We start from the raw sequence: 25,567 nt of genomic DNA on the forward strand, positions 1-25,567 counted from the left end.
AATCTGCCTGTTCACTGAAGCCATTTTCATACTAGCATTTGCAATTATATTGCAGTATATCTCATTAACCAATACATCTCTTCTTTCTTATGCTCTCTTTGCCGCTGACTGTTCTTCTCCCTCTCTACAAAGGTAAGCCATGGTCTGTCCGTCTCTTTCTAAAAGTCTAATAATCTCTGCAGCAGTTTGGTCTTGCTCAGTCTTAAGGGCTGGTCATCCCAGACTCAGTAGGTGAGTAGCTAGTCGGTTTATGGTGTCATCTAGGCTCTGATGGTCAAACCTTCTGCTTTCTCTCCCACATTGCAGCAGATCTTGGGTGAACTTGTACTGTGTGCTGAATAAGGGTGAGCTGGGCTTCTATAAGGATGCGAAGAACACCTCCACACCTTACAACAATGAGCCGCTTATCAACTTGAGCCGTTGTGCCTGCGATATCAACAATGGTTACAAAAAGAAGAAGAATGTCTTCACTCTCAAGTACTTCATCAGCACTTTTATTAGCTTTTCCAAAAAGATTGGTTACTCCAGTAGTGTCCATTTTGCATAACATTCATTTTGCTTTATAATTTTAGAACTAAGGATGGAAGTGAGTTTCTGTTTCATGCTAAAGATGAGGTGAGTTGCTTTTTTATTCTTGTTGGTTTCCATCATTTTAAGTTTTGGGTCATTTTGGGCCGACTTTAATTCCCTCTAATAAAGTTTATTTTATTAAGTATACTTTAGTAAAGTTCAAGTATATTTTTAAGTATACTTTATGTAGTAAGTATACAAATATCAGTGTACTAGTAGTATACTTTTAAGTGTACTATTTCATTACTTCTTGAGACTAAATTGGCCCACTTTTGAGTATACTTTAAGTATAACAGTACAAAACTAGTTTACATCTATGTTTTTAGCTTGTACTGCAAGTATACTAAAAGCGAACTTATAGGTATACTGATAGTTTAGTAATTAAATACTTTTTTATGCATTTTTAGTACACTTTGAAATATAGTTTCAGTAAACTACTAGTTTAGTAGTTTTATACTGCAAGTATACTCGTAAGTTTTCTTTAAGTAAACTTTACATCATACTTTAAGTACTACTGTATACTTAAGTATACTGCTGTATACTTACTGTATACACAATAAATAAATAAATAAATAAATAAACAACATTTTAAACAAAAAGCTAAAAAAAAGACTATTGATGATAATCAGAATGTAGATGGAGTTGATCAACACCCCTAAGCTTGACAGTCATTATTATCTATAATGCTGTTTTATATCTGATGATTGTGTTAGATTACATGTGGAAGCATCTGTTGTTTCGGTTTCTTCTTCACTTCTTTACAAGGAAAACACAGATTCTCAGAGCACAAGTATAGCTCAAATATATTTAGACTTTTTCTAAGAATAAGTCAAGTATACTTAGATGTCATTTTAAGTATATTTGTGAGAAGTATATAAAGCACATTTCTCAGAAGTACATAAAAAGTATACTGAAAGTATATTTCCCCATTTTAACGTTTAAAATAAGTATACTAAAAGCACACTTGAATAAACTTCTTTTTCGTAAGGGTAAGCAGGCCTAGATGAAATCTGCAGATATTTTCAGAAAAACTGATTTATGTAGCACACTGGTTTATTGCTGTTTTAAAGAATTAGTTCACTCCAGAATTAAAATTTCCTGATAATGTACTCACCCCCAAGTCATCCAATATATTCATGTCTTTCTTTCATCAGTCGTAAAGAAATTAAGGATTTGAGGAAAACATTAAAGGATTTTTCTCCATATAGTGGACTTCAATGAGGATCAATAGGTTTTTTAAAAAAAATAAAAATGTATATACTTCTTACCTACAAATGCTCGTCTTGCACTAGCTCTGTATTTACGTAATCACATTAGAAACTGCAATTTGCACCTTTGGTCTGTTGAGCACCATTGAAGTCCACTATATGGAGAAAAATCCTGGAATGTTTTCCTCAAAAACTTTAATTTCTTTTCGACTGAAGAAAGAAAAACATGAACATCTTGGATGAATTTCATTTCAGTAGTGAACCAATCCTTTATGTTGGTTTACCAGCTTGAACTAGCCTGACCAAACCAATTAGTTATTAGTGGAGTCGCAGAAAGGACTACATGCTTATTGGCAGAAAGCATTCATCAAATGAATCTTAGAGTGCTTTCACACCTGTAGATCGATTTTTCTTTTAAACAGGGATTAAAATTATTACAATGTTGTATTTTATTCTTGGTGTGGTTCGCTTTCACACGCCAAAGTTTCTAAACAGACCAAATGTGTTAATACAAGTCATGCGCGAGTAAAACTGTCAACAACAACAGCTTATGGTTGCAAAACTATTGTTGAGTCCAGGATTCGTCGGGAAAAACTTTTTAAAATGCACCTACTACAAAGACAGCAATAAGACGCCATTATAAAATAAAAAGGCGTGCTTTGATTTTGAATGGCGAAGACGTGCCCACACATAAACATTCACAGGTTCATTTTAAGAGGTATTAGCAAAACAACAAAGCTACTGCTTTTCACAGAACTGTAATTACCCATTATACATTTTGATATAGCCTGGTTTGTTGGTCCGTTGGATAGGATTGCTTTCTCACTACAACCGAACTGCTCCAAAGTTAGCTTTTTAATCATTTTTTAACCTCGTTCAGGTGATCTCAGACCGATTGTTTTGGCACGGATCTGAGCGCTGTTGCCATGTTCACATATACCCAAATGAACCAAGCTAAGGGGGGAAATGCACCAGGTTCCAAAACAAAGTGCCAGGTGTGAAAGCACCCTTAATGTTTAATATACACTATATTGCCAAAAGTACTGGGACACCCCTTCTAATGAACAGGTTTGACTACTTTAGTAATTTCCATGAGTACAAATCTCAATATTTAAACATATAATGATATTATAGGGAATTGGGTGCTTCTAATTTTATAGCAACAGTTTGGACAGGACCCTTTTTTTATTCTAACATGACAATGCCTCTGTGCATAAGGCATGGTTCAAATAGAAATGATTAATTCAGTCAGTGTGGAAGAACTTGACTGGTCTGCATAAAGCCAAGTCCTAATCCCAGCTAAACACCTTCACAGACCTTGAGCCAAAAACTTATCACCAAACACCAATGACATGTACGTATGGGTGCAGTCAATTTAGACTAATCCAAAACTGTTGCAACAGAGATGGAAATACAATTTGTAAATACATTATTTATGTTTTCATATTTGTTGCCACAGTTTTGGAAGTGCATTTTTCTGTTCTAAAGAAAGGGGTGTGCCAATACTTTTGTCCATGTAGTGCATGTACAAATCATTGGTGTTTGGTGATGAGTTTTTGACTCAAGATCTGCATTTAAAGTCACACCAGAGGTGTTCAGCTGGGATTAGGACTTGGCTTTATGCAGACCAGTCAAGTTCTTCCACACTGACTGAATCAATCATTTCTATTTGAACCATGCCTTATACACAGATGGTTTGTCGTGTTATTATAGAAATCATGGAAATGACTACGGTAGTCAAGCCTGTTCATTAGAAAGGGGTGTCCCAATACTTTTGGCAATATAGTGTAAAAAAAACCCACAATGGTTGGAGAACATGTAGAACTTTGTAGATTACAGGTGTTTAGATTCTGCAAAAATCTCCTAAGCTTTCTATGGAGGTCATTGCATTCATTCAGGTCAACTTTTTTTGTGTGAAGTCTTCAATCTATCTTTGGTCTACAGGACGATCTGAAAAGCTGGATCACGAGTATAAATGCCAGTATCAGTGAACATGAAGAGATGGCTAAACTGGGGCAGACCAATCCAACTACCTCATCTACTGACGAGGGAACGCGCAGGGATGGCAGCAGGGCAGGCGGCTCGGAAAGAGGCGAAAAGTCAGACCGAGCCGACGGGGGATCCGTGCGCTCAGACAAGGGTGAAAAGCCTGAGAAAAAGACAGGCAAGAAGAAATGAGGCACACCATAGCAATGAGGACTTCGGAAATCCAGGAAAGTGCTCTGACAGAATCAGGAAACGAAGGCGTCACTGTGAACTCCCTTTATGTCTTGCTGTCCAGTTGAGTATGGCATCAGGCAGCGTGGAGGCGCACAAAGCTCACGTGTCAGTGAGCGCCCTCTAGCGGCTGCCGAGGACCATGACAATTCAGGAGCTCCATATGGGCCAAAGAGCTGATAGCATAGGCAAATGGAGGATAAAAGAGAAAGATAGTAAAGTAGCTCATGAAGATTATTTTCTAATCCATCTGAGAAAACGATGACCCGTATGTATGTGTACCCGTCTATCTCTTTGTATATTGTACGTTTCAACATCAGTTCTATACAATCTCGCGCTGAAGAGAATGGAAATATGCCAAAATCTTTCTCAAGTTCGGTCTTTTTTCTGAAGAGCATGTTTTGTCCTGTTTATTTTGTAAGTTGTTTTGCTCTTTTATACTGTTAACGTGTTGATTTGTATTCATTGGCTCTTCCACGCGATTTTGATTCTCGTCTTGCCACTTTGTAGACCATGTTTAAACGCCATATGACATATCAGAGCATGCCTACAAGGTTTAACTTTCAAATGAAGAAGTAAACGGTCTAAAGGTATAAAGGGAAGCAGCTCACCTGCTGTGAGTGTGCATTCTCAGATTTGACTACTAGGGTTTGTTGGTTTCATACAAGATTTTTCCCCAATGTGAAGGAAAGTCTCAATCATTAATCTCATATTATGCATTACATGTTTAGTGAGAGTTCATTTGCTCTTTTAATGACAGATTACCAAATGGGTTGTGTGTATGTGCCTATGCATGTACACATCGCATTCGCCATCAAGCTCTTCTAAACGTACATCATTTTATTTATCCTCAAAAGTCTTCCAAGCACAGAACTGATTGTTTTTTTTTCCTTTTGTCACTTTCTCCCAACATTATTTCCAAGTATTGCACTGAGGGCTGAATGATTTAACTGATGATGCGCGTTTGTAAGATGCCATGTATTTGTTATTATGTGATTGTTTTTCCCGATTGGCAAAAACCAGGTTAATTACATCTTTGAATTGTGTAGTTCTGCAGGTAATACTATAGAGAGCCCATAGCTAGCAAAAATGCAAGGTATATTGCAAGAAAAGCAGTCCATGCTTTAGACAGCTCTGCCAATAATGACACAAATCCGATTTGGTTCTTTTGAGATCCATCAATACACATGCACACTACATTGTGACTGCATTGTGATTTTTTTTCATGCAACATACAGGGTTGAAACTAAATGTCAAAGTGTGTGTGTTAAACAGAACATAATGGTTTCAGGTATTATATTTGTGCCTCATTGTCCTAAAGTCTGTCAGCTGTGGTCCTTAACACGTTGTCTTTAAATGTAAAAAAGGCTAAATAATGTTAGAAGCAATGGTCCTCTTTCTGTAAAGAGAATTGTAAACCAGGGAGGATGACGTTCATGTATGTTTTTTTTCAATCAACAAGTTAGTCGTTTTTTCTCTGCAAGTTCATGTTTGTTCCTTTATCTGAACAGAGCATCATGCAAATGCTTTTGTAATATCCCTGCTTTTAAATATACAATTGTCAGCTCTCATTTTCTCTCTATACAATCTCAAAGCATTGTATATATATCTAAAGAGCTTTCTGTGTCTGGGTCTGAATTTCTCTTCCTTTGACGCCCTTGGTTTTGTCTCCGAGTCTAATTTTTGGTACAAAAAAAAAATCCTATTTTTATGCAATAGAATAACTTATACAGGCAGAGGGTATGCAGTAAAAGTATCCAACGTGGTGGCGAACGGAAATTATGTATACACTTGCAAGTAGAAAATTTATGCAACTTTTCCTTTGCACTAAATTACTGCCCCATTGCACAGTGCTATTGTGAGCAGAGGATTGGTGCTTGAGGGTCTGGGACGAGTAGCTCCATTTTGTGATCAGCTCAGCTAGCAGTACTATAAAACAATGTGTTTCTTTCTTAGTTAGCTGCTTTCATCACATACAAGTTGATGGACATGAAACTGTTGAGACGTATAAGTTGTTGTGTGTAACTGGAAGCATTTGGAAACATTTAAAAAATGTTATTAAATCCGAGATGGATTTGATCCATTCAATCAACAGAAAGCACAACCCACAACCCCTAACAGAAAATACATATTGTTTTATGGTTTAATAGCTCTAAGTCTCTTGTCTATATTCTTAAAAGTTGTTTCATTACTTTTATATATACAGTATCACACGTTAAGCAGGTTTTATGTCAGATGAACCCTCACAGTAATATTTTTATCTGAAACCCCATGTCGTGTCTATAGTGTCAGACCCTTAAGCACCACTGGTTTTAGCTCAGCAGCTCGATGACCTGTACAAATTGTAATTGCTTCTGTACAAACAAAAATGCTCTTTTTTTCTGCTGTGAAATAAGAACATTTGATGGGTTTTAATATCAGTTTTGAATATCCGTGGGGTAATTTCTCCAAAGCTCAAAGGAAAGAAATGGAAAGGGAACTGGGCAATTCAGGTTGCATGAATGACATTGTCCCTGTAATGGTACTGCTGTGCATGATGAAACCACTCTCATTCTCACTCACAGCCACTGTTCAAGGGTGACACTAATACACATGGAAACAGTGAATGAATGAATGCTGTATAATTCAGATCCTGACTGACTCTGTACAGTTAATTCCTTGATAAATACAGCTTGTGATATGTCGAATGTCTCCTTTTTCATTTGTTCTGTAATTAGCACCTCCATGTCCTTGTAAAGGCCTAACTACAATTAGGCTAATATGTGAGTGTATGATCTATAATTTGTTAAACTGTGTATAGCTGAATTCATTTTTGAAAACAGAACATACATGAAGAGTTTTGTGTTACAGCTTATGTAATATTTTTTTTACATATGTGACCCTGGACCAAAAAACGTACTCGGTTACTAATGTAACCTCAGTTCCCTGAGATACAGGAACGAGTACTGCATCTGCTTAAGACGCTATGGGGAAAAACCCATTTTTCTCAGAGACTGAAGCCTTTTTCAATAACGCAGTGTAACTGCACGGCCATTGGTTCGTGCAGTGAATAAAAAACGAACCAATGGCTCGGCAGCGGAGCCCACATCTCAGGAAACTGAGGTTACGTTAGTAACCAAGTATACTTTACTCGTACTGCATTTGCTTAAGACGCTATGGGGAACCAGTACAATCCAGCCGTGCTGTGCTAGAAGGATGACTAATACTTGATTTAGTCCTAGCACCAGGGGGGCTAATTGGGGCAGTCTAATCGCAGGAACCCTGCGGAATAATAGGGTCAAAATTGGCCCAACCTAAACGACCATCTCAAGGGATTCGTACAGCCTCGGAACTCATGCTGAAGGCCAAGAGCATACAAGAATGGGCAACTACCATTAGTACTGGATTTGAAGAGCAAGTACAACTTTAATCAACTTCGTGACCAGAAGCCCTTTGGTATGGCCCCGAAGAATACAAACAGCTGTTCCGATTGTCTGAATGAAGCGGAATACTCGATATAACTCCTCAATGCCCTAACAGGGCAGAGGTTAAATTCTTTGTCTTGCTCTGAAGGAGGAAGCGCCATGAGAGTAATAATCTGGGCTCTGAATGGAGTCGAGTACACTTTGGGCACATAGCCCTGCCTTGGCTTCAGGATGACCTTAGAGTCATTAGGCCCGAACTCGAGGCAGACGAGGCTTACAGAGAGTGCCTATAAGTCACCCATCCATTTTTACCGAAGCTAATGCCAGTAGCAGAGTGGTTTTTAATGTCAGAGGGCAGAGGTCAATGGACTGCAGCAGCTCAAAGGGAGGGCTCTTCAGGGCCCTCAACACTGTGGGCAGATCCCACAAATGGACGGTGATGGGGCGAGGTGAGTTGAGCCTCCTGGACCCCTTCAAATATCAAACAACTAGGTTGTCCCTGCCCACCGACTGGACAGTATCAGAGAAATTTTGCAGGAAACTGGGTCCGTGCCACGGGCTGTACACCAGGTGGAGAAAACAGACCATTTAAAGCCATAGAGCCGTCTCGTGGACAGTGATCAGGTAAGTTTGCAGGCTCCCATCGAAAGGCCATAGGTGCAGTGCCAACAACTCAGGTTGGGGGTGCCATATCATTTTGTCTGAGAGCAGCCGAGACAGATCTGCGAACCAGTGCTGGTTCCTCTAGAATGGGGCCACTAACAGAAAATTGTGTTTCTGATCCCTGATTCGCCTGATAACCTGTGGGATCAGGGCAATCGGAGGAAATGCGTAAAGGAGGAGGTTGGGCCAGTCGTGGGCCAACGCATCCCGGTCCTTCAAAAAATAAATTGGCCGGTGAGAGTGGTCTTCTGAGGCAAAGAGGTCGACTCCTACCTTGCCAAAAATCTTGCAGATTCTCTGAACCGTCTAAGGGTGGAGCATCCACTCCTCCAAGGGGACGTTGCTCTGAGGCACCATATCGCTCCTTGGTTCAGCTTGCCCGGCACATGCATTGCTCTCAGAGAATGCAAATTGAGCTGAGGCCATTCCAAGAAGCGTGTTACCAAAGTGAAGAGGCGCCTCGAGTAGAGACCACCATGGCGGTTTATATAGGACACTACCGTCATGCTGTCTGAGTGGACTAAGACATGGTGTCCTTTCAGATCCGGCAGAAAGGTGTGAAGGCCCAAACATACTGCCAGCATTTCCAGGCAGTTGATGTGAAGGCAACCTTCTGTTTTCGACCAGTGACCGAAAGCAGGTTTGCTGTCGCACAGCGCTCCCCAACCTGAGTTGGAAGCATCTGTCGAGACCATCTTCCTTCTGCAGACTATGTCCATGTCCACTGAAGGGCTAGGGCTACTACGCAGGACTGGTCCACCTTGACTCAGCCAATACTGAAGGGGCCGCATGCGAAACCTTGAGAGGGTGAGAGAATCCGATTTTGAACAAGGCCACAAGCTGCTGAATGGCCAGTGCTTGTTCTGGCACGACTACAGCCCTCATTTAGGTGAAGTCAAGAACGGCTCACAGAAACTATATCTGTTGGCTGGGAGACAGCACACTCTTGGCAAAATTGACCCTGAGTCGCAGGCAATCCAGGTGGATGAGGAGGAAGGATCTGTGAGATACAGTAGTAGCTTGTCCTCTGACTGGGTCAGGATGAGCCAGTCGTCAAGGTAATTCAGAATGCAGTTCAGGTGTCTGAGATCGAGGATGGGTCTTAGACCGCCATCCTTTATGGGGACAAGGAAGTAGCAGCTGTAGAAGCCTGGCTTGCTCTGAGCTGGGGGACTGTTCCCACAGGTCCTTTCGCAAGCAAATTTCTCTTCTTGGCGCGTAGGACTTCTACGTCCTTGCTCTGAACCGAGGTGGACAACACTCTGCTGAAACGCAGGGGTCTTCGAGGCCCGTGTTGATCTTGTGATTATTGAAAGAGGAAGCTCCAGCGAGACTTGGCCCCTTCCTCTTCCTGTCCTGCAGATCAGGAAGACGCCTGAGGTGCCTGGTCCAGCACTAATTGGGCCGGGGTTACTGTGCTTAGGTAGGGCTCAGCACAGCTCTCTGAAAGCTGCGGGGTCTGAGCCGGACTCGTCCATGGCACGGAGGAGTTTGGCCTGAAAGACCTGAGTTGTAAGACAGAGTTCACAGGCTCCTGAGAGGAAGAAAGCAGGAGGGTGCAAGGGATGGAGTCGCTTACTGAAAAGAGAACTGCAAGGAGTGACAGAAACAGTATGGCATTTGAAACAACGCTGGAAGGAAATTTGCTAGGAAAAGTTCGATTAGAATCGCCGGATGGCAGCATGGCTTGTTCACAGCAGCTCTAACCATTGGTTAGTTTTTTTATTCACTGCACGAACCAATGGCCATGCAGTTACACTGCGTTATTGAAAAATGCGTCAGCCTCAGAGAAAAGGGAGTTTTTCCCCATAGCGTCTTAAGCAGACACAGTGCAAGTGAAATACCGATAGGGAACCAGTCTTAAGTAGCACAGATATATTTGTATCAGTTAAAGTGATTACCGGTAAATTTCTGTCTCTTATTTTGATGACTTAATAGGTCGCATTTGTCGGCTGCATTGTCAATTCAGATGTAACCTTTTAACCACCATTCTGTAACTCAAGACTTCCAGTTCATTAGCCGCTATAAGGAGATAATGACAATAACAATGTGCAGTAAATGGCAAAACTGTTTGGACTAAAAACCAGTGTGCTCTTAATTAAGATTATACATAAAAATAATATGTTAAGACACACTTATTTGCAATATCAAGCAGCAAAACAAGCTGTTTTGTACACCTAAAAATAGCTGGACCTGGATAAGACCAGAAGACACACCCATAAAATGTGACCCTGGACCACAAAACTTAAGTCTTAAGTAGCATGGGTATATATATGTAGCAATAGTCAAAAACACATGCTATGGGTGAAAATGATTGATTTTTATTTCATGCCAAAAATCATTAGGATATTAATTAGATTATGTTCCATAAAGATATTTATCAAAACATAATTTTCGATTAGTCACATGCAGATTCATTTGGACAACTTTAAAGGTGATTTTCTCAATATTTAGATTTTTTTGTATCCTCAGATTCCAGATTTTCAAATAGTTGTATCTCGGACAAATATTGTCCTATCCTAGCAAACCATACATCAATTGAAAGCTTATTTATTCAATTTTTAGATGTATAAATATCAGTTTTTTGACTGGTTTTGTGGTCCAGGGTCACAAATGTACAAATAGCCCACCTGCTTACAATTTTTTTTTTTTAAACAAAGAACATACAAAGGCAATAACATAAATTTCAATAAAACAATAATTCAAAAAATATAAATAATATAGAGAAAGCAAAAAGACAATTACATATCCGTAAACAAATGATTACAAATTATTCAAAGAATAGGTTTAAGGCTTTAAAATAATTTTAAAAATTTGCTTTGCTTTTTGTTTCTTGTTTCTTTTAACGTATACAGGTAGTGACCTATTTCTATTTTAAAATTAGTAAAATTAGGTTTTTTTTCACTTCCTATTTACATTGTGAATAGATTGTGGACCACAAAACCAGTCATAGGGGTCCGTTTTTAGATCTGAAAGCTGAATAAATAAGCTTTGCATTAATGTATGGTTTGATAGGATAGGAAAATATTTGGCCGAGATACAACTATTTGAAAATATAAAGTCTGAGGATGCAAAAAAATCGCCTTTAAAGTTAATAAAGTTCTTAACAATGCATATTACTAAACAAAAATTAAGCTTTAATATATTTACCGTAGAAATTTTTCAAAATATCTTCATGGAACATGAATTATCCATATTATCAATAAAAACAGTCTATCTTCAGAACTGCACTCTTGTTGTTTTATTAGCGGTTGTTGCAAACATTGACCGCTAGATGGCAGGATTTGAAAGCGGAAGTGTGGCATATGAGCGGATGTGTGCGTGTTGTTACTGAGCAGTGATGATGATGATGATTTTGTAGTGAGAAGGGGGAGCTGTCATATCAGCAGCATATGGTGTATCAGCACTATAAAGTGTTTACAACAGAAATGGGTTCAGACGCATCCGGCGCTCATAAGCCGAGCGCGGTTTTCAACTTATGATACGGAGGAAAGGCGTGCTCGAGGAGGAAACCAGCTTCTGAATCAGGAGGTTTGAACTGAATGGTTTGTTCTTTACATCTATCATATTGTAAAATAAAATGCTGCTTTAGTTTGAGAAAAACTTTAGCTGTTCCTACTTTAAATTGTGTTCGGTATTCTCGACTTTTTCGGTATTCTCTAAAAAAGTAATTGGTGTTACTCTGATACTTTTGTGTGTAACGTTAGTTGTTAATTTGTTGCCGCATCTTATGGTATTTTGATGTTTATGTAGTTTTTTTTATTAATCATTTAATAGTTGTGAGCATCATAGTTTAAAGAGCCTTTTCATTTTCATTTAAAAAAATACAGTCGTGTTTAACATATGGCTGGACAGTGGATTGGTCAAAGGGGAAGCCTGAAGGTCTGTCAGCTTTTATGTCTGAGGTTTATAGCTGAACATATTAAGGACATTTATGTGATCATTGAGCATCTCCACAGTGAACAATAGAGCAATTTAGAAGGAAGAAAGAGGGATGAAAACATTGATTGTTTTCCGCTCTAGCGCCCCTTTCTCTGCCTGTCCTACATCTTCTTCATCATGTTGAAATGATGTGGGTCAGCTCTTTACTGCTCATGTACATCTAGTGACCCGTCATTAAACGAATGTTCCTGGTGGAGATTTATTGACAGCATCTTTCACATTCTGTGCTAACAATAACCACACAAAGTGTAACTCTAAACGTCTATTTAAACGTAAATGTTTATATGTCAACAACGATTTAAAACGGCCATATGTTTGGGCAAAACAAACAAAAAGCTGGGTCATTCCGTGTCAACTCAACCAGAGGTCCACGTTTTACATTTTAGATTTTGTTCAAATTTATTCTGAAGAAAGATAGACATGTATAGTGATGAAAGCCAAAATATTAAATGTCTTGGTTGAATATTTTCTGAGTAATCCACTATTTTGTAGAGGGAGGTCAAAATTACAATTTTCATCTTTAATTCAGCCAAGTTACAAAGACCGCAGCATCATTATCTTATTTTTTTACAGAGATTGGTAGCTCTATTTGTAAAATCTGTTTACTTTAGCAATCTTTATTGCATTATGTGACAATGGTGGAAACGGCACTTTCCAAGTTTTTCTCCAAAGTTTGCATGCCTGTAACTCAAGAAGTAGCCTATTAAAGACATTATATCGGGTATTGACAAACTTTCCTTTTTGCATCTTTATTTTTAATGCCCTATGAAATTCGGTTCCAGAGATATTGGAATTTCAATATGGCTCCAGGAATAAATCATTAAAATGCACACATTTTTAGTGATCAAAAACCACTTGGTCACTTTGTATAAAGCTGATACTTATTTTATTTAAAGAACAATATCTGAAGAAGAAATAATGATGAAATTAGAATTGTATCTTGTTTCCCTCCGTCAAAACAACTGTTTGAGTCTCATAAATATTCTTTTTCCAAAATGTGCGTGCCTGTACCTCAAGAAGATAAACTTTTCTTGTAACTTTTCTTTTAAAGAGGAATGTCTGAAGAACAAATAATGTTAAAACTAGAGCTGTATCTTGCTTCTTTCTGTCAAAAACAACTGCATTGGACAAACTAGTCTGAGTGCCATAAATACTGTTTTTCCAAAAGTTTGCGTGCCTATAACTCAAGAAGTATTAATGAAATTGCATTATGATTTTAGATTTAGGTTAAACTTTTTTTTTTTTTTTTGAATAATTTCAATAATTTCATTTTATCGAATGCGATATTAAGCTCGATATGGCGTAGCTTGTCAGAGATTTACGTCTCTGTGTATTAATTGCCGCTCCAGCGGAACCTGAGCAGAACGCACGTGATGGAGATTTACTACTAATCAAAGCACCGGCTTCATTGACTAAACACGTCTCACAATATCGTTCGATATATTGTCCAGCCCTAGTTACAGGCATGCAAACTTTAGAGAAAAACTTGAAAGTGCTGTTTCCCCATTTTTCAATGGTCACCATTGGCACATAATGCAACAAAGATTGATAAAGTCAACAGATTTTACTAATAGAGCTACCAAAATATTAGCAAAATCAAAAATCTGAGCTGGGTAAGTTTTTGAAATTTGGTTGATTTTAATGACCCTATTGTATGACTTAAAAAAACTGTAGAATATGATTCATAAGGAAAAGTATAACAGTATATTTATTTTTCTATGCATAGATGGAGGCGCACAGTTCAGGCCATGGCAGGAAGAGGAAGAGAGAGGAGTTGAACGGTGAGATGAAGGAGGCAGAGTGTTTCCGAAAGCTTCCACGGAGGACTTTGGTGAGTGTTGTGAAGGTCGCTGTCTGTCGGCACTCAAATGTGATGACATCATTTCCTGTGGATGTGATAGATTTATCTGTGTGTGTCTAGGGCCTGACTGAACCTGCACCGTTTGCTGATGAGCTGGTGGCTGCAAAAACCCCATATGTTCGTGTAAGCATGGAAGAAGCCTGTCGTGGCACTCCAGGTGCGTGAATGCTGATTTTACCCACTTATTATATACATATTGTTAGCATGACCTGTATGTATTCTCTTTCTCGTTTGCTCATTAGAGGACCGTCCAGTTCGTGTCTATGCCGATGGGATCTTTGACATGTTCCATTCCGGACATGCTCGTGCTTTGATGCAGGCCAAGTGCCTTTTTCCCAACACGCATCTCATTGTGGGTGGTGAGTTTGAGAAAACATCTTTTGTCATGTACGCTAACAGTGCATTTTTTTTTTTTAAAGAAGTCTGCTCACCAAGCCTTCATTTATTTGGTCCAAAGAACAGCAAAACGGTACTTTTAAAAAAATATGTTTACTATTTAAAATAATAGTTCTCTATTTTAATATATTTAAAATTACATTTTTTCCTGTGATTTCAAAGCTGAATTTTTAGCATCATTACTCCAGTCCTTTAGAAATCATTCTAATATTCTGATTTGCTGCTTAAAAGACATTTATTATGTTGAAAAAACAATTTTCTTTGATGAATAGAATGTTCAAAAGAACAGCATTTATCTGAAATAGAAATCTTTGTCTTTATCATCACCTCTGATCAATTTAAAGCATCCTTGCTAAATAAAAGTATTAATCTTAATTACATAAATTAATTGTAATTATACATATATGTGACCCTGGACCACAAAACCAGTCATAAGGTTAAATTTTACAAAACTGAGATGTATACATCACATGAAAGCGCAATAAATAAGCTTTCTATTGATATATAGTTTGTTATGATAGGACAATATTTGGCCGAGATACATCTATTTGAAAATCTGGAATCTGAGGGTGCAAAAAAAAATCAAAATACTGAGAAAATCACCTTTAAAGTTGTCCAAATTAAGTTCTTAACAGTGCATATTACCAATCAAAAATTACATTTTGATATTTATAGTAGGAATTTTACAAAAAATCTTCATGGAACATGATCTTTACTTAATTTCCTAATGATTTTTGGCATAAAAGAAAAATCAATAATTTTGACCCATACAATGTATTTTTGGCTATTGCTACAAATATACCCCAGCGACTTAAGACTGGTTTTGTGGTCCAGGGTCACATATAATTATGCTAAATAAAAGCATTAATTTTAATTCTATATTATATAATTTTATTATTCTTTCTATAAAAAATATACTGACTCCAAGCTTTTGAATGTGTGTATAGTGTGTAATGTACTAAAAGCTTTTTGTTTCAGATAAATGCTGATCTTTGGATCTTTCTATTCATCACATAATCCTGAAAAAAAATTACTCAGCTGTTTTAAATATTGATAATAATAATAATAAAAATGCTTTTTGAACAGCAAATCAGCATATCAGAATGATTTCTGAAGGATCATGTGACATTGACGACTGGAATAATGGTGCTGAAAATTTAGCTTTGATTCACAGGAATAAATTACATTTTATAATCTATTCAAATAGAAAGCAGTTATTTTAAATAGTAAAATGATTTCAAAATATTACTCCTTTTCTTGTACTTTGGAACAAACAAATGCAGGCTTGGGGAGCAGAAGAGACTTCTTTAAAAACATTAAAACAAACTGTTCAAAAACTTTTGACTGGTAGTGTATATCCCTGTAATAGTGTAACCCATCAGATTCGACCAATAGTTAATAAAAATACAACTGTTTATTGTTAGTTCATGTTTGCACAGATCCATTAAATAACATAATAAATAATATAACCAGATAATAACATTGAAAAACGTATTAGTAAATTATAAGATTATAAGAACTAAGATTAATAAGTGCTTCAGAACTATTTTTCATTGTTAGTTCATGTTAACTAATGAACTTAAATGGAACTATATTGGTTTTTCAGTGTGCAGCGATGATTTGACGCATCAATTTAAGGGTTTCACTGTGATGAATGAGGATGAACGTTACGACGCAGTGAGTCACTGTCGTTATGTTGATGAGGTGGTCCGCAACGCTCCATGGACACTCACACCTGAATTTCTGGCCGAGCACAGAGTGAGTATCCAGATCGGCATCAAACAGTAGAGCATGGCACTAGCAACACCACAATCATGGGTACATTGCCAGGGAATGCATGAACTGATCTAACCTTTGGATAAAAAATGGCAATGGCAATGTAATTGTACATTTCTCAGGGTTAAAAAAAAAATGAAACAAAAGCACGCACATCAGTCTCAAATGGGTGCTTGACTAAAAAGCAACAAGTAAAAAAATAAAGTGTAAAGTCGGCAACACCAAAGCTCCAAAAAACATAAATATTTATTTTTAAAACAACTTTCGCATAGCGTATGTGACGTTTCGAGCACACAGGCTCTTCATGGTATTCATTGAATACCAATGTGCCACTCTTTATATCTCCAGGTGATCAAAATCACATGACCAAATACCTTGTTACTGACCAATACATCAACAATAACAATAAATCTACACCCAAAAATATATAAAACTATGCAGAAATACAACATTGTTATTAATGTACACTTCAAAAAACACTTTTCTTGATTTTGTACCTGCAAGTATACATCAAATGAAATTAAATTAGTCACACCAAAACATTTCTCAGGGTTACCACAGGACTTTGTGAAGTGTGTAAGGTTAAAGGGATATTTCACTCAAGAATTAAAAATTAGTCATTTATATACTCTTTTCTTTTCCTTTCAACAACAATTTAAAGTGATTACAAGCTGCAAAAAAACATCTGTGCAACTTGTTTAAATTTTGTGATGTTCCCAGATAAAAACATTTCATACTAGTTTGGAGTGACATTAACAAACAGGGTAATTGTAGTTAAACTAAAACTAAAACCATTAAAACAGTTTTATTTTAATAATTGTTTGTTTGTTTTTTTTAGATTTTTTTTTTAGTTTAGTACATCAAAATAAACTTTAACTAAATAAAACATTAATGTAGGTGTTTAGCTTATGTGCTAAAATAACTAATAGTAAATAAAACAAATAAGTTTAAAAAAACTATAGGCATTTAAAAAAAGGCTTGATAAAAACAACAAAATTGACTGAAGTTTCAACTAATTTAAAATCTAATATCTAATTGAAAATAATAATAGTATATCAGTGATACAGTTAACAACAGTTTACTATTGGCTTAGGGTTTGGTTTAGGGTTAGTTGCTTGTTATTATGCATAATTTACTGTTATTACTATAGTAAGTACAGGTATTGTGTATCTGGGACACTGTAAAATACAGCATTACCTTATTTTACAACATTAAAAAATAATCTACACATAAATAATTGCATCATCTTAGGTTTTCGACTAGATTTTGAATGTGTTCATTATCACTGTCTCACTCAGTGGAACAAAGAAAGTCTTAATAAACACTAATTTAAGGACTTGTCTTCCCCAGATAGACTTTGTCGCCCATGATGACATCCCATACATCTCAGCAGGAAGTGATGATGTTTACAAACATATAAAGGAAGCCGGTAGGTATTTAAGGGATAGTTCACCCAAAATTAAAATTGTGTCATTAATTACTCACCCTCATGTCGTTTCAAACCCGTTAGACAATTAATGTATTTAATCTGAGAGCTCTCTGCACGTAAAAGAAGAATTGTTGAATAAAATGTTATTTTAGTTTTTTTAAAGTATTATCATAGCTTCATAAAATTATGTTTGTACCACTGATGTCACATCAGTGTAGGAAAAAATAATGCATTACGATATTGCGTCACTCCCTAAAAAAGTAACTATTACACTATTTAGTTACTTTTTAATGAATAGTAATGCATTACATTATATAAATCTGGGCAGGGCTTGCTTGTTTGTTTTTAATATAAAAAGGTCTAATTTTGGCAAATGTTAAAGCCCTTTCACACCAAAAGACTCAGGCTTAAGGAAAGGTAAATTCACATCTGTACAGTAAAATACAGAAGAGGAAAGTTCAGCACTCTTCAGCAATTAAAAAAAAGAAAGCAGAACAAATGTTTATCTTGAGTAATTTTTGCTTATTAGTATGGTTGAATTTGATCATTGAAGGTCAGAAGCAAAGACATTGGTTAATAAAATGGGATTAAATACATAAAGGATATTTGTATTGTTTAAAGGTGCCATAGAATGCATTGAAACAATATTTTAAATTGTTATCTAATATCTACATAGAAGGTATATGGCATAGGAAGGGGGAAAAAATCTCCAGAAATGGTTTTACAGGTCCATTTACAACCCTAGGATTTGTCCCTAGAATGAAATGCTGTTATTGCCTTATTTGGAACGTTCGTGAATATTAATGAGGAGCTCTGCTCTGATTGGCTGTTTCACAGAGCAGCTGATCTCAATAGCTCACACATGGAGGAAAATATATATTTAATTACGGAGCTCTAGCCTCTTTTAATATGAGGTTTGGTTGAAACTGCCGTTTTGATTCCGAGACATTTTACTCTGACTATTGTTATCGCATGTGCTCTGTGTTACGTTAAACTGCAGTGACAGAACTTACTTACCAAACACGTTTAGATGCTGTCAGCGGTGAATAGGATCTGTAAATCATTCGCTATCATCAGCGCATTCATCTCTCCATTTATGTGGTAAGTGAAATCATACTGCAATGTAACAGTATGCACATCTGTACTGCAATGTAACAGGTAACTAGCATTAAGCTAACCATGTCCCTTCCGTAGCTCGCCTTATTTTACTGATGTACTGACGTTACTGATGATTGGGCGATGCAAATGTTGGGGCGCAACTATTAACGATCAGGACTATTGCGTAATAGTCGGTGTTATGTTGAAATTGACCTATTTTTCAGTGGTCTTTTGCAAACACCAGATTTATATAAGAAGGAGGAAACGATGGTGTTTGAGACTGACGGTATGTCATGTCCATGTACTGAACTGTAATTATTCAACTATGCCAAGGTAAACACAGTTTTCGAGTGAGATGAATTAATGCCTGTCCATATTTATTGTAGAACTAAAGCGACATCTCACTCCCGATTTCTCTGACTATGGGGACAGGAGAGCTCTCAATAAATAAATGGGGGGGGGGGGGAGTAACTAGTGTTACTTATTTGAAAAGAAAAAACTTTATTTTCTTGTAAATTTAAAATGTAATGCTTTACTTTTACTAGTTACTTGAAAAAGTAATCTGATTACGAAACTCACGTCCCAACACAATGATTTTGTTGATGTTGTTCGTACCTTTCTGAACCTTAAACGTGGTAGGACCCTTACTGTCTATGGAGGGTCAGAAAGCTCTTTGATTTCACCAAAAATATCTTAATTTGTGTTCAAAAAGACGAAGACGGTCTTACGGGTTTGGAACATCATGAGGATGAGTAATTAATGACAGAACTTTCATTTTTGGGTGAACTTTCTCTTTAAAGGTGCCATAGAATGGAAAACTGTGTTTAGCTTGGCATAGTTGAATAATAACAGTTCAGTACATGGACATGACATACCGTCAGTCTCAAACACCATCATTTCCTCCTCCTTATATAATTCTGGTGTTTGCAAAAGACCACCGAAAAATAGGTCAATTTCAACATAACACCGACTATTACGCAATAGTCCCGATCGTAAATAGTTACGCCCCCAACATTTGCATCGCCCAATCATCAGTAACCTCAGTACATCAGTAAAATAAGGCGAGCTACTGAAGGGACACGGTTAGCTTAATGCTAGCGATAGCCTGTACATAAGATTTCACTTACCACATAAACGGAGAGATGAGTGCACTGATGATGGCCAATGATTTACAGATCCTGAGCATCACTAAAGCATCAAAACTTGTGTGGTAAGTCCTTCTTACGTTATACTACTTCGCTGCAGTTTAACGTTACACAGAGCACATGCGATCACAGTAGAAGAGAGTTAAAATGTCGCGGATTCAAAACGGCAGATTCAACAAACCCAATATTAAAAGCTAGAGTTAAATAAATAAAGCGGCCGTAATTAAATATATATTTCCTCTATGTGATTCCTTACAGCTGTGTGAGCGAGCCGCTCTGTGAAACAGCCAATCAGAGCAGAGCTCCTCATTATTATGCAGGAACGTTCCAAATAAGGCAATAACAGAGCATTTCATTCTAGGGACAAATCCTAGGGTTGTAATTGGACTTGTAAAACCGTTTCTGGAGATTTTTTGCCCTTTCCTATGCTATATACCTTCTATGTAGATGTCAGAGAAAATTTAAAATATTGTTTCAATGCATTCTATGGCACCTTTAATTTGCATAATACAGTTAAATAGCATTTAGTAAATTAGTTATTATACTATATGCTCTTCAAATTCTCTTTTTTAAGGTATGTTCGCCCCAACTCAGAGGACAGAGGGCATCTCCACATCCGACATAATCACACGAATCGTACGTGACTATGATGTTTACGTGCGCCGCAACCTCCAGAGAGGCTACACTGCCAAAGAGCTGAACGTCAGCTTCATCAACGTGAGTGCATCTTTTAATAAAACATTTGAAAGGAAATATAGCCTTCATTTGTCCAGCAAAGTATTGGATTTGATGTGACATGTCAGCTCTGTTGCACTCTTTCTCTCAGGAGAAGAAGTACCACCTGCAGGAGCACGTGGATAAGGTGAAGCAGAAGGTTCGAGATGTGGAGGAAAAGAGTAAAGAGTTTGTGCAGAAGGTGGAGGAGAAGGGCATCGACCTCATTCAGAAATGGGAGGAGAAGTCGCGAGAGTTCATCGGGAACTTCCTGCAGATGTTCGGGCCAGATGGGGCATTGGTGAGTCTGGATGCACCTCTTCCAACACTGATGTTTTAATACGTAAATAAATCGTTAATGATAAATCAAAGTTCTGTCATCATTTACTCCCTTCAAAAGATTTCTGTTTCCTGTGGATGACAATAGATTTTTTTTGCAGGATGTAGAAGCTGCTCTTTTTGGATTATAAAAGTAGTTGGTTATGTACTTCAATCCTCTAAACAAGGAATAAAAGCACAAAATGGTCTACGAGACTCATGTGTTGAATTTTAAGTCTTCTGAAGTCATAAGACAGGCGAAATTTAAGTAATTATTTGGCATTGTTGATATCAAATATCAAAGTCCTCCTTTCAGAATCTGTTAAATGTTAGTTATTTTACCAAAATAAGAGAGATCATATAAAATGCAAGTTATTTTTTTTATTTAGTACTGACCTAAATAAGATATTTCACATAAAAGACATTTACATATTGTCTACAAGAGAAAATAAGTTGAATTTTTAGACCCTGTTCAAAAGTTTACATACACTTGATTCTTAATACTGTGTTGTTACCTGAATGATCCACAGCTGTTTTTTTTGTTTAGTGATAGTTGTTCATGAGTCACTTGTTTGTCCTGAACAGTTGAACTGCCTGCCGTTCTTCAGAAAAAATCCTTCAGATCCCACAAATTATCTGTTTTTAGCATTTTTGTGTGTTTGAACGCTTTCCAACTATGACTGTATGATTTTGAGATCCATCTTTTCACACTGAGGACAACTGAGGGACTCATATGCAACTATTACATGCTTATGAAGAAAAAATGATGCATTAAGAGCCAGGGGTGAAAACATTTGAACAGAATGAAGATGTTTACATTTTTTCTTATTTTGCCTAAATATCTTTTTTTTTTCTTCATTTAGTACTGCCTTTCAGAATGCATACATGTTTCCCAGAAGACAAAATAAGTTAAATTTACCCTGATCTTTAAATTTAAAAAGTTTTCACCCCTGGCTCTTAATGCGTTGTGTTTCCTTTTGAAGCACCGGTGAGCGTGTGAACCTTCTGTAATAGTTGCATATGAGTTCCTCAGTTGTCTCCAGTGTGAAAAGATGGATCTCAAAATCATAGTCATTGTTGGAAAGAGTTTAAATACACAAAAATGCTGAAAAACCAAATCATTTGTGGGACCTCAAGGAAGAAAACACAGCTGTGGATCATTCAGGTAACAACACAGTATTAAGAATCAAGTGTATGTAAACTTTTGAACAGGGTCATTTTATAAGTTCAACTGTTATTTTCTCTTGTGGACTATATGTAAACATCTCATATGTGAAATATCTTATTCAGGTCAGTACTAAAAAAACAACAACATGCATTTTGTATGATTCTGCCCTTTTTTTTTTTTTTTTTTTTTTGGTAAAATAATAAACATATTGCTGATTCTGCAAGGTGTATGTAAACTTTTGACATCAACTGTTTATAAGAGTGATTTCTGAAGGATCATGTGACACCTCAGACTGGAGTAATGATGCTGAAAATTCAGCTTTGCATCTCAGCTTTTGCAATTGTAATAATATTTCATTTTTTTCTGTATCAAATAAATGCAGCATTAGTGAGCATAAGAGACATCTTTCAAAAACTCTGAAAAGTCACTTTTATTATAAACCTTTGACTGGTAGTGTATACACTATAGTGGAGGGGAAGATTTTTTTTTTTAAATACATATTTGTCTCCAGATAAAATAGACTAATATGATGTATTATGTGTCTAACAGAAGCACATGTTGAAGGAGGGAAAAGGCCGGATGTTACAAGCCATCAGTCCCAGACAGAGCCCCAGCAGCAGTCCGGTCCGCGAGGAGCGCTCTCCGTCCCCCACCTTCCGTCTTCCCTTCTTCACCTCCTCCCCATTCTTTTCTCCTCCTCCTCATCACAGTGGCGCACACTGCACAAGCAAAGATGAGGACTAGGAAACACCCGTTCTAGACGTCTCACGTTTTATACGCTTTCTTTAAGCCATTTTGAGTAGCCAAGAATATAAATGAAGGACAGACTAGCTCAAGATGTATTTAAATACGAAAAATGTGTTGAAATGCACAATAGTGACCAGATTATTCCACCCGTACTTTCTAAAGGTCTCCCTCTCGCTTCAGAGAGATTTGCCACACACCACTAAACCAGAAGCCTCCATATTGTTGGCCTATTCCTTGGATACATTTTGTATTCGGCCTGGAACGTGCATAATTATGCATTTTTAGCGCTTCTTGTTTTTTTTTTTTTTTTTTTTTTGTTTCACAACACAGCATCTGCACATAATCTCATTCTCGGTTGTGCATAAAACTCACCCTCACCTGCCTTCATTGTCCAGATCTTTTCATACTTGAACAGAGGCCAAATTTGAGACTAATTCCAGGATGGGGAGGGATCCCAGCACAGAAAACTTCAGGATCGGTTATCTTTGTATAGTTCTCTAATGGTTTTTTACACTGGTTACAGTACAGTTTATGACACAAAGTGAAAGTCTTTTAACGTTCAGTCATTCTTTTTGAACATTCTCTTGTTTTTCTGAGCTTTATGTTTCTGCTAAAGTTCATTAGGTGTTTTTCCTCACATGAACCCTCTCTCTCTCAGACTCTGATGTGAAGTAATAATTTCGGGGCTTGGCAGTGACGGCGTCTGGCACCTCCATTTAAACCCTGTGCTAGTCTGTGGCACGGGTCCCAGTCTTTTTGGAAAGGTTTGCTTGCTGAATGTTTACATTACCCAAGCCCACTGAGAAACAGTGTTAACACGAAAGAGTACCAGGACCTGTTTGTTTACATAGGATAAGGACTGTAGGATTATGTATTCGCCAGAACACAACTTTGGCTTTCCTGTGGTCAGGAACATTAGGATTTGATTTATTTTAGATGATCATTGTGATTCAAAAGAACTGTGTAAATAAATAATGCCAGCGAATCACTAAACCATCTTGAAAGAAAAATATCTTGTGGCTTGTTACGCATTCGCAGGAATCAAAAAACACAGTACTGTACTACAGCACCTTTATTGTCCAATAACAGAAGATTTTAGAAAAAGATGATTTAAAAAAAAAAAAAGACTAACATTAGCCTATCACTTCTGAGTAGTTAAATGGGCATAACATCAGATACAGATGTTTGATATTTCAGGTTACATTTCTGCTTTCCAAATTCTATAGTCCTAGCAGCTGCATTCTTAAAGGGGTCATCGGATGCCCATTTTCCACAAGTTCATATGATTCTTTAGGGTCTTAATGAAAAGTCTCTAATATACTTTGGTTAAAAATTCTCAATAGTAGTGTAAAAATCACCCTTTTATCAACTCATTTTATTGCATGATCCTTTAAATGCAAATGGGCTTTGCTCACCCCTCCCCTCTGATGTAGGATTATGAGCTGTAATGTTTACTTTAGCTGCGTTTAGCGGTGAAACTTGCCAACAAGCACATTATTAAGAAAGGCCATTTGCAAATATGCATAAAAAAACCCTTATACTCACTTCTGCTGTGGATGAAGCTGCATCAGGAACGATTCACACGAACATAGATGCATATGTAGATCGGGATCGGCGCTTTCCTTTTAAAAACGAAAGTAACGTTATCCTTTGCATCTTCAGCGGCTCAGATGTCAGGAGTAAATGACGACTGCTACGTTCATTATTACATCCAACAACAGAACACCTCAAATGGAGACATTATTGTCTTCCCCTGCACCTGAGTCACACAATGGCGATCAGAGTCGGACTGTTTCAGCTCAGTGAGGGCGGGTCTAAGGTAAGGCGCTCATGTCAATCAACTGTCGTGGGTGTGGCCTCTGTGTGTCGTCACAACGATAAGAAGCTGAGAATGACCTGATTTTAAAAAGGGGATATTACTTTTAAGGATGAAAAAATACCACTGGGTGGATTTTTGTCATTGTAGGGTGGTTGTGTACACAAACTGCCAACATATTAATGTTCAAACAACATGTAAAAGTTAATTGTGCATCTGATGACCCCTTTAAAAATAAAGGTTAAAAAAGAGGTTTTCACAGTGATGTTTTTTTGGTTGCCAAAGAACCATTCACTAAACAGTTTTTAAAACGTTTGTACTCAGTGTGAAGAAGCTTTTGTGCCTTACGCCTTACCTTAGACCCGCCCTCACCGAGCTGAAACGTTGTGTGACTCAGGTGCAGGGGAAGACAAGAACGTCTCCGATTGAGTGATTGAGGTGTTCTTTTGTTGGATGTAATAATGAACACAGCAGTCACCATTTACGACATCTGAGCCGCTGAAGACGCAGAGGATTTTAAGAGAAATTTGAACCAAAGTATGTCATAGACTTCTCATTAAAGGGGTAGTTCTCTTTCAGATGTACAGATAATGTACTCACCCCCTTGTCATCCAAGATGTTCATGTCTTTCTTTCTTCAGTAGTAAGGAATTTTTTTTTTGAGTAGAACATTTTTTAGGATTTCTCTCCATATAATGGACTTCTATGGTGCCCCCGAGTTTGAACTACCAAAATGCAGCTTCACAGGGCTCTAAACGGTTACAGCCAGGGAAAGAAGGGTCTTATCTAGCAAAACGATGGGTTATTTTGTAAAAAAAAGATTACAATTTATATACTTTTTAACCTCAAATGCTCATCTTGTCTAGCTCAGCAAGAAGAGCATTTGAGGTTAAAAAGTATATAAGTTGTAAATATTTTTAGAAAATAACCGATTGTTTTGCTAGGTAAGACCCTTCTTCCTTGGCTGGGATCATTTAGAGCCATTTGAAGCTGCATTTTGGAAGTTCAAACTCAGGGACACCATAGAAGTCCATTATATGGAGAGAAATCCGGAATTGTTTTCCTCCAAAAACACCATTTCTTTACGACTGAAGAA

The 25,567-nt window shown here is 37.2% G+C and overlaps 2 protein-coding genes across 2 annotated transcripts in view; both read left to right on the plus strand.

Annotated features, from left to right (window-relative positions):
* The window catches only part of sptbn4b (spectrin, beta, non-erythrocytic 4b), a 32,601-nt gene extending 25,933 nt beyond the window's left edge, over positions 1-6,668 (plus strand). The window contains exons 16-18 of the mRNA XM_073843100.1: positions 307-477; positions 573-615; positions 3,723-6,668. Of these exons, the coding sequence (XP_073699201.1) occupies positions 307-477; positions 573-615; positions 3,723-3,956 (448 nt within the window). The 3' untranslated portion in view covers positions 3,957-6,668. The remainder of the gene's footprint in view (positions 1-306; positions 478-572; positions 616-3,722) is intronic.
* Positions 6,669-11,383: 4,715 nt separating this feature from the next.
* pcyt1ab (phosphate cytidylyltransferase 1A, choline b) lies at positions 11,384-25,239 on the plus strand. The gene is made up of 9 exons (XM_073842370.1): positions 11,384-11,607; positions 13,731-13,835; positions 13,926-14,022; positions 14,108-14,224; positions 15,868-16,019; positions 17,388-17,466; positions 20,284-20,426; positions 20,536-20,724; positions 22,459-25,239. Exons 1-9 carry the CDS (start codon positions 11,605-11,607, stop codon positions 22,651-22,653), a joined length of 1,080 nt encoding a protein of 359 aa, XP_073698471.1. The 5' UTR covers positions 11,384-11,604; the 3' UTR covers positions 22,654-25,239.
* The last annotated feature ends 328 nt before the right edge of the window (positions 25,240-25,567 follow it).

Source organism: Garra rufa, chromosome 6, assembly GCF_049309525.1.
Source record: "Garra rufa chromosome 6, GarRuf1.0, whole genome shotgun sequence".
NCBI classification, from domain to species: domain Eukaryota; kingdom Metazoa; phylum Chordata; class Actinopteri; order Cypriniformes; family Cyprinidae; genus Garra; species Garra rufa.

What these genes read in the sequence shown, in the direction of transcription:
- pcyt1ab (XM_073842370.1), top strand. An exon ending in AGCTTCCACGGAGGACTTTG is followed by an intron (nt 13,836 to 13,925) that starts GTGAGTGTTGTG and finishes GTGTGTGTCTAG; the next exon opens with GGCCTGACTGAACCTGCACC. An exon ending in TGAACGTCAGCTTCATCAAC is followed by an intron (nt 20,427 to 20,535) that starts GTGAGTGCATCT and finishes TCTTTCTCTCAG; the next exon opens with GAGAAGAAGTACCACCTGCA.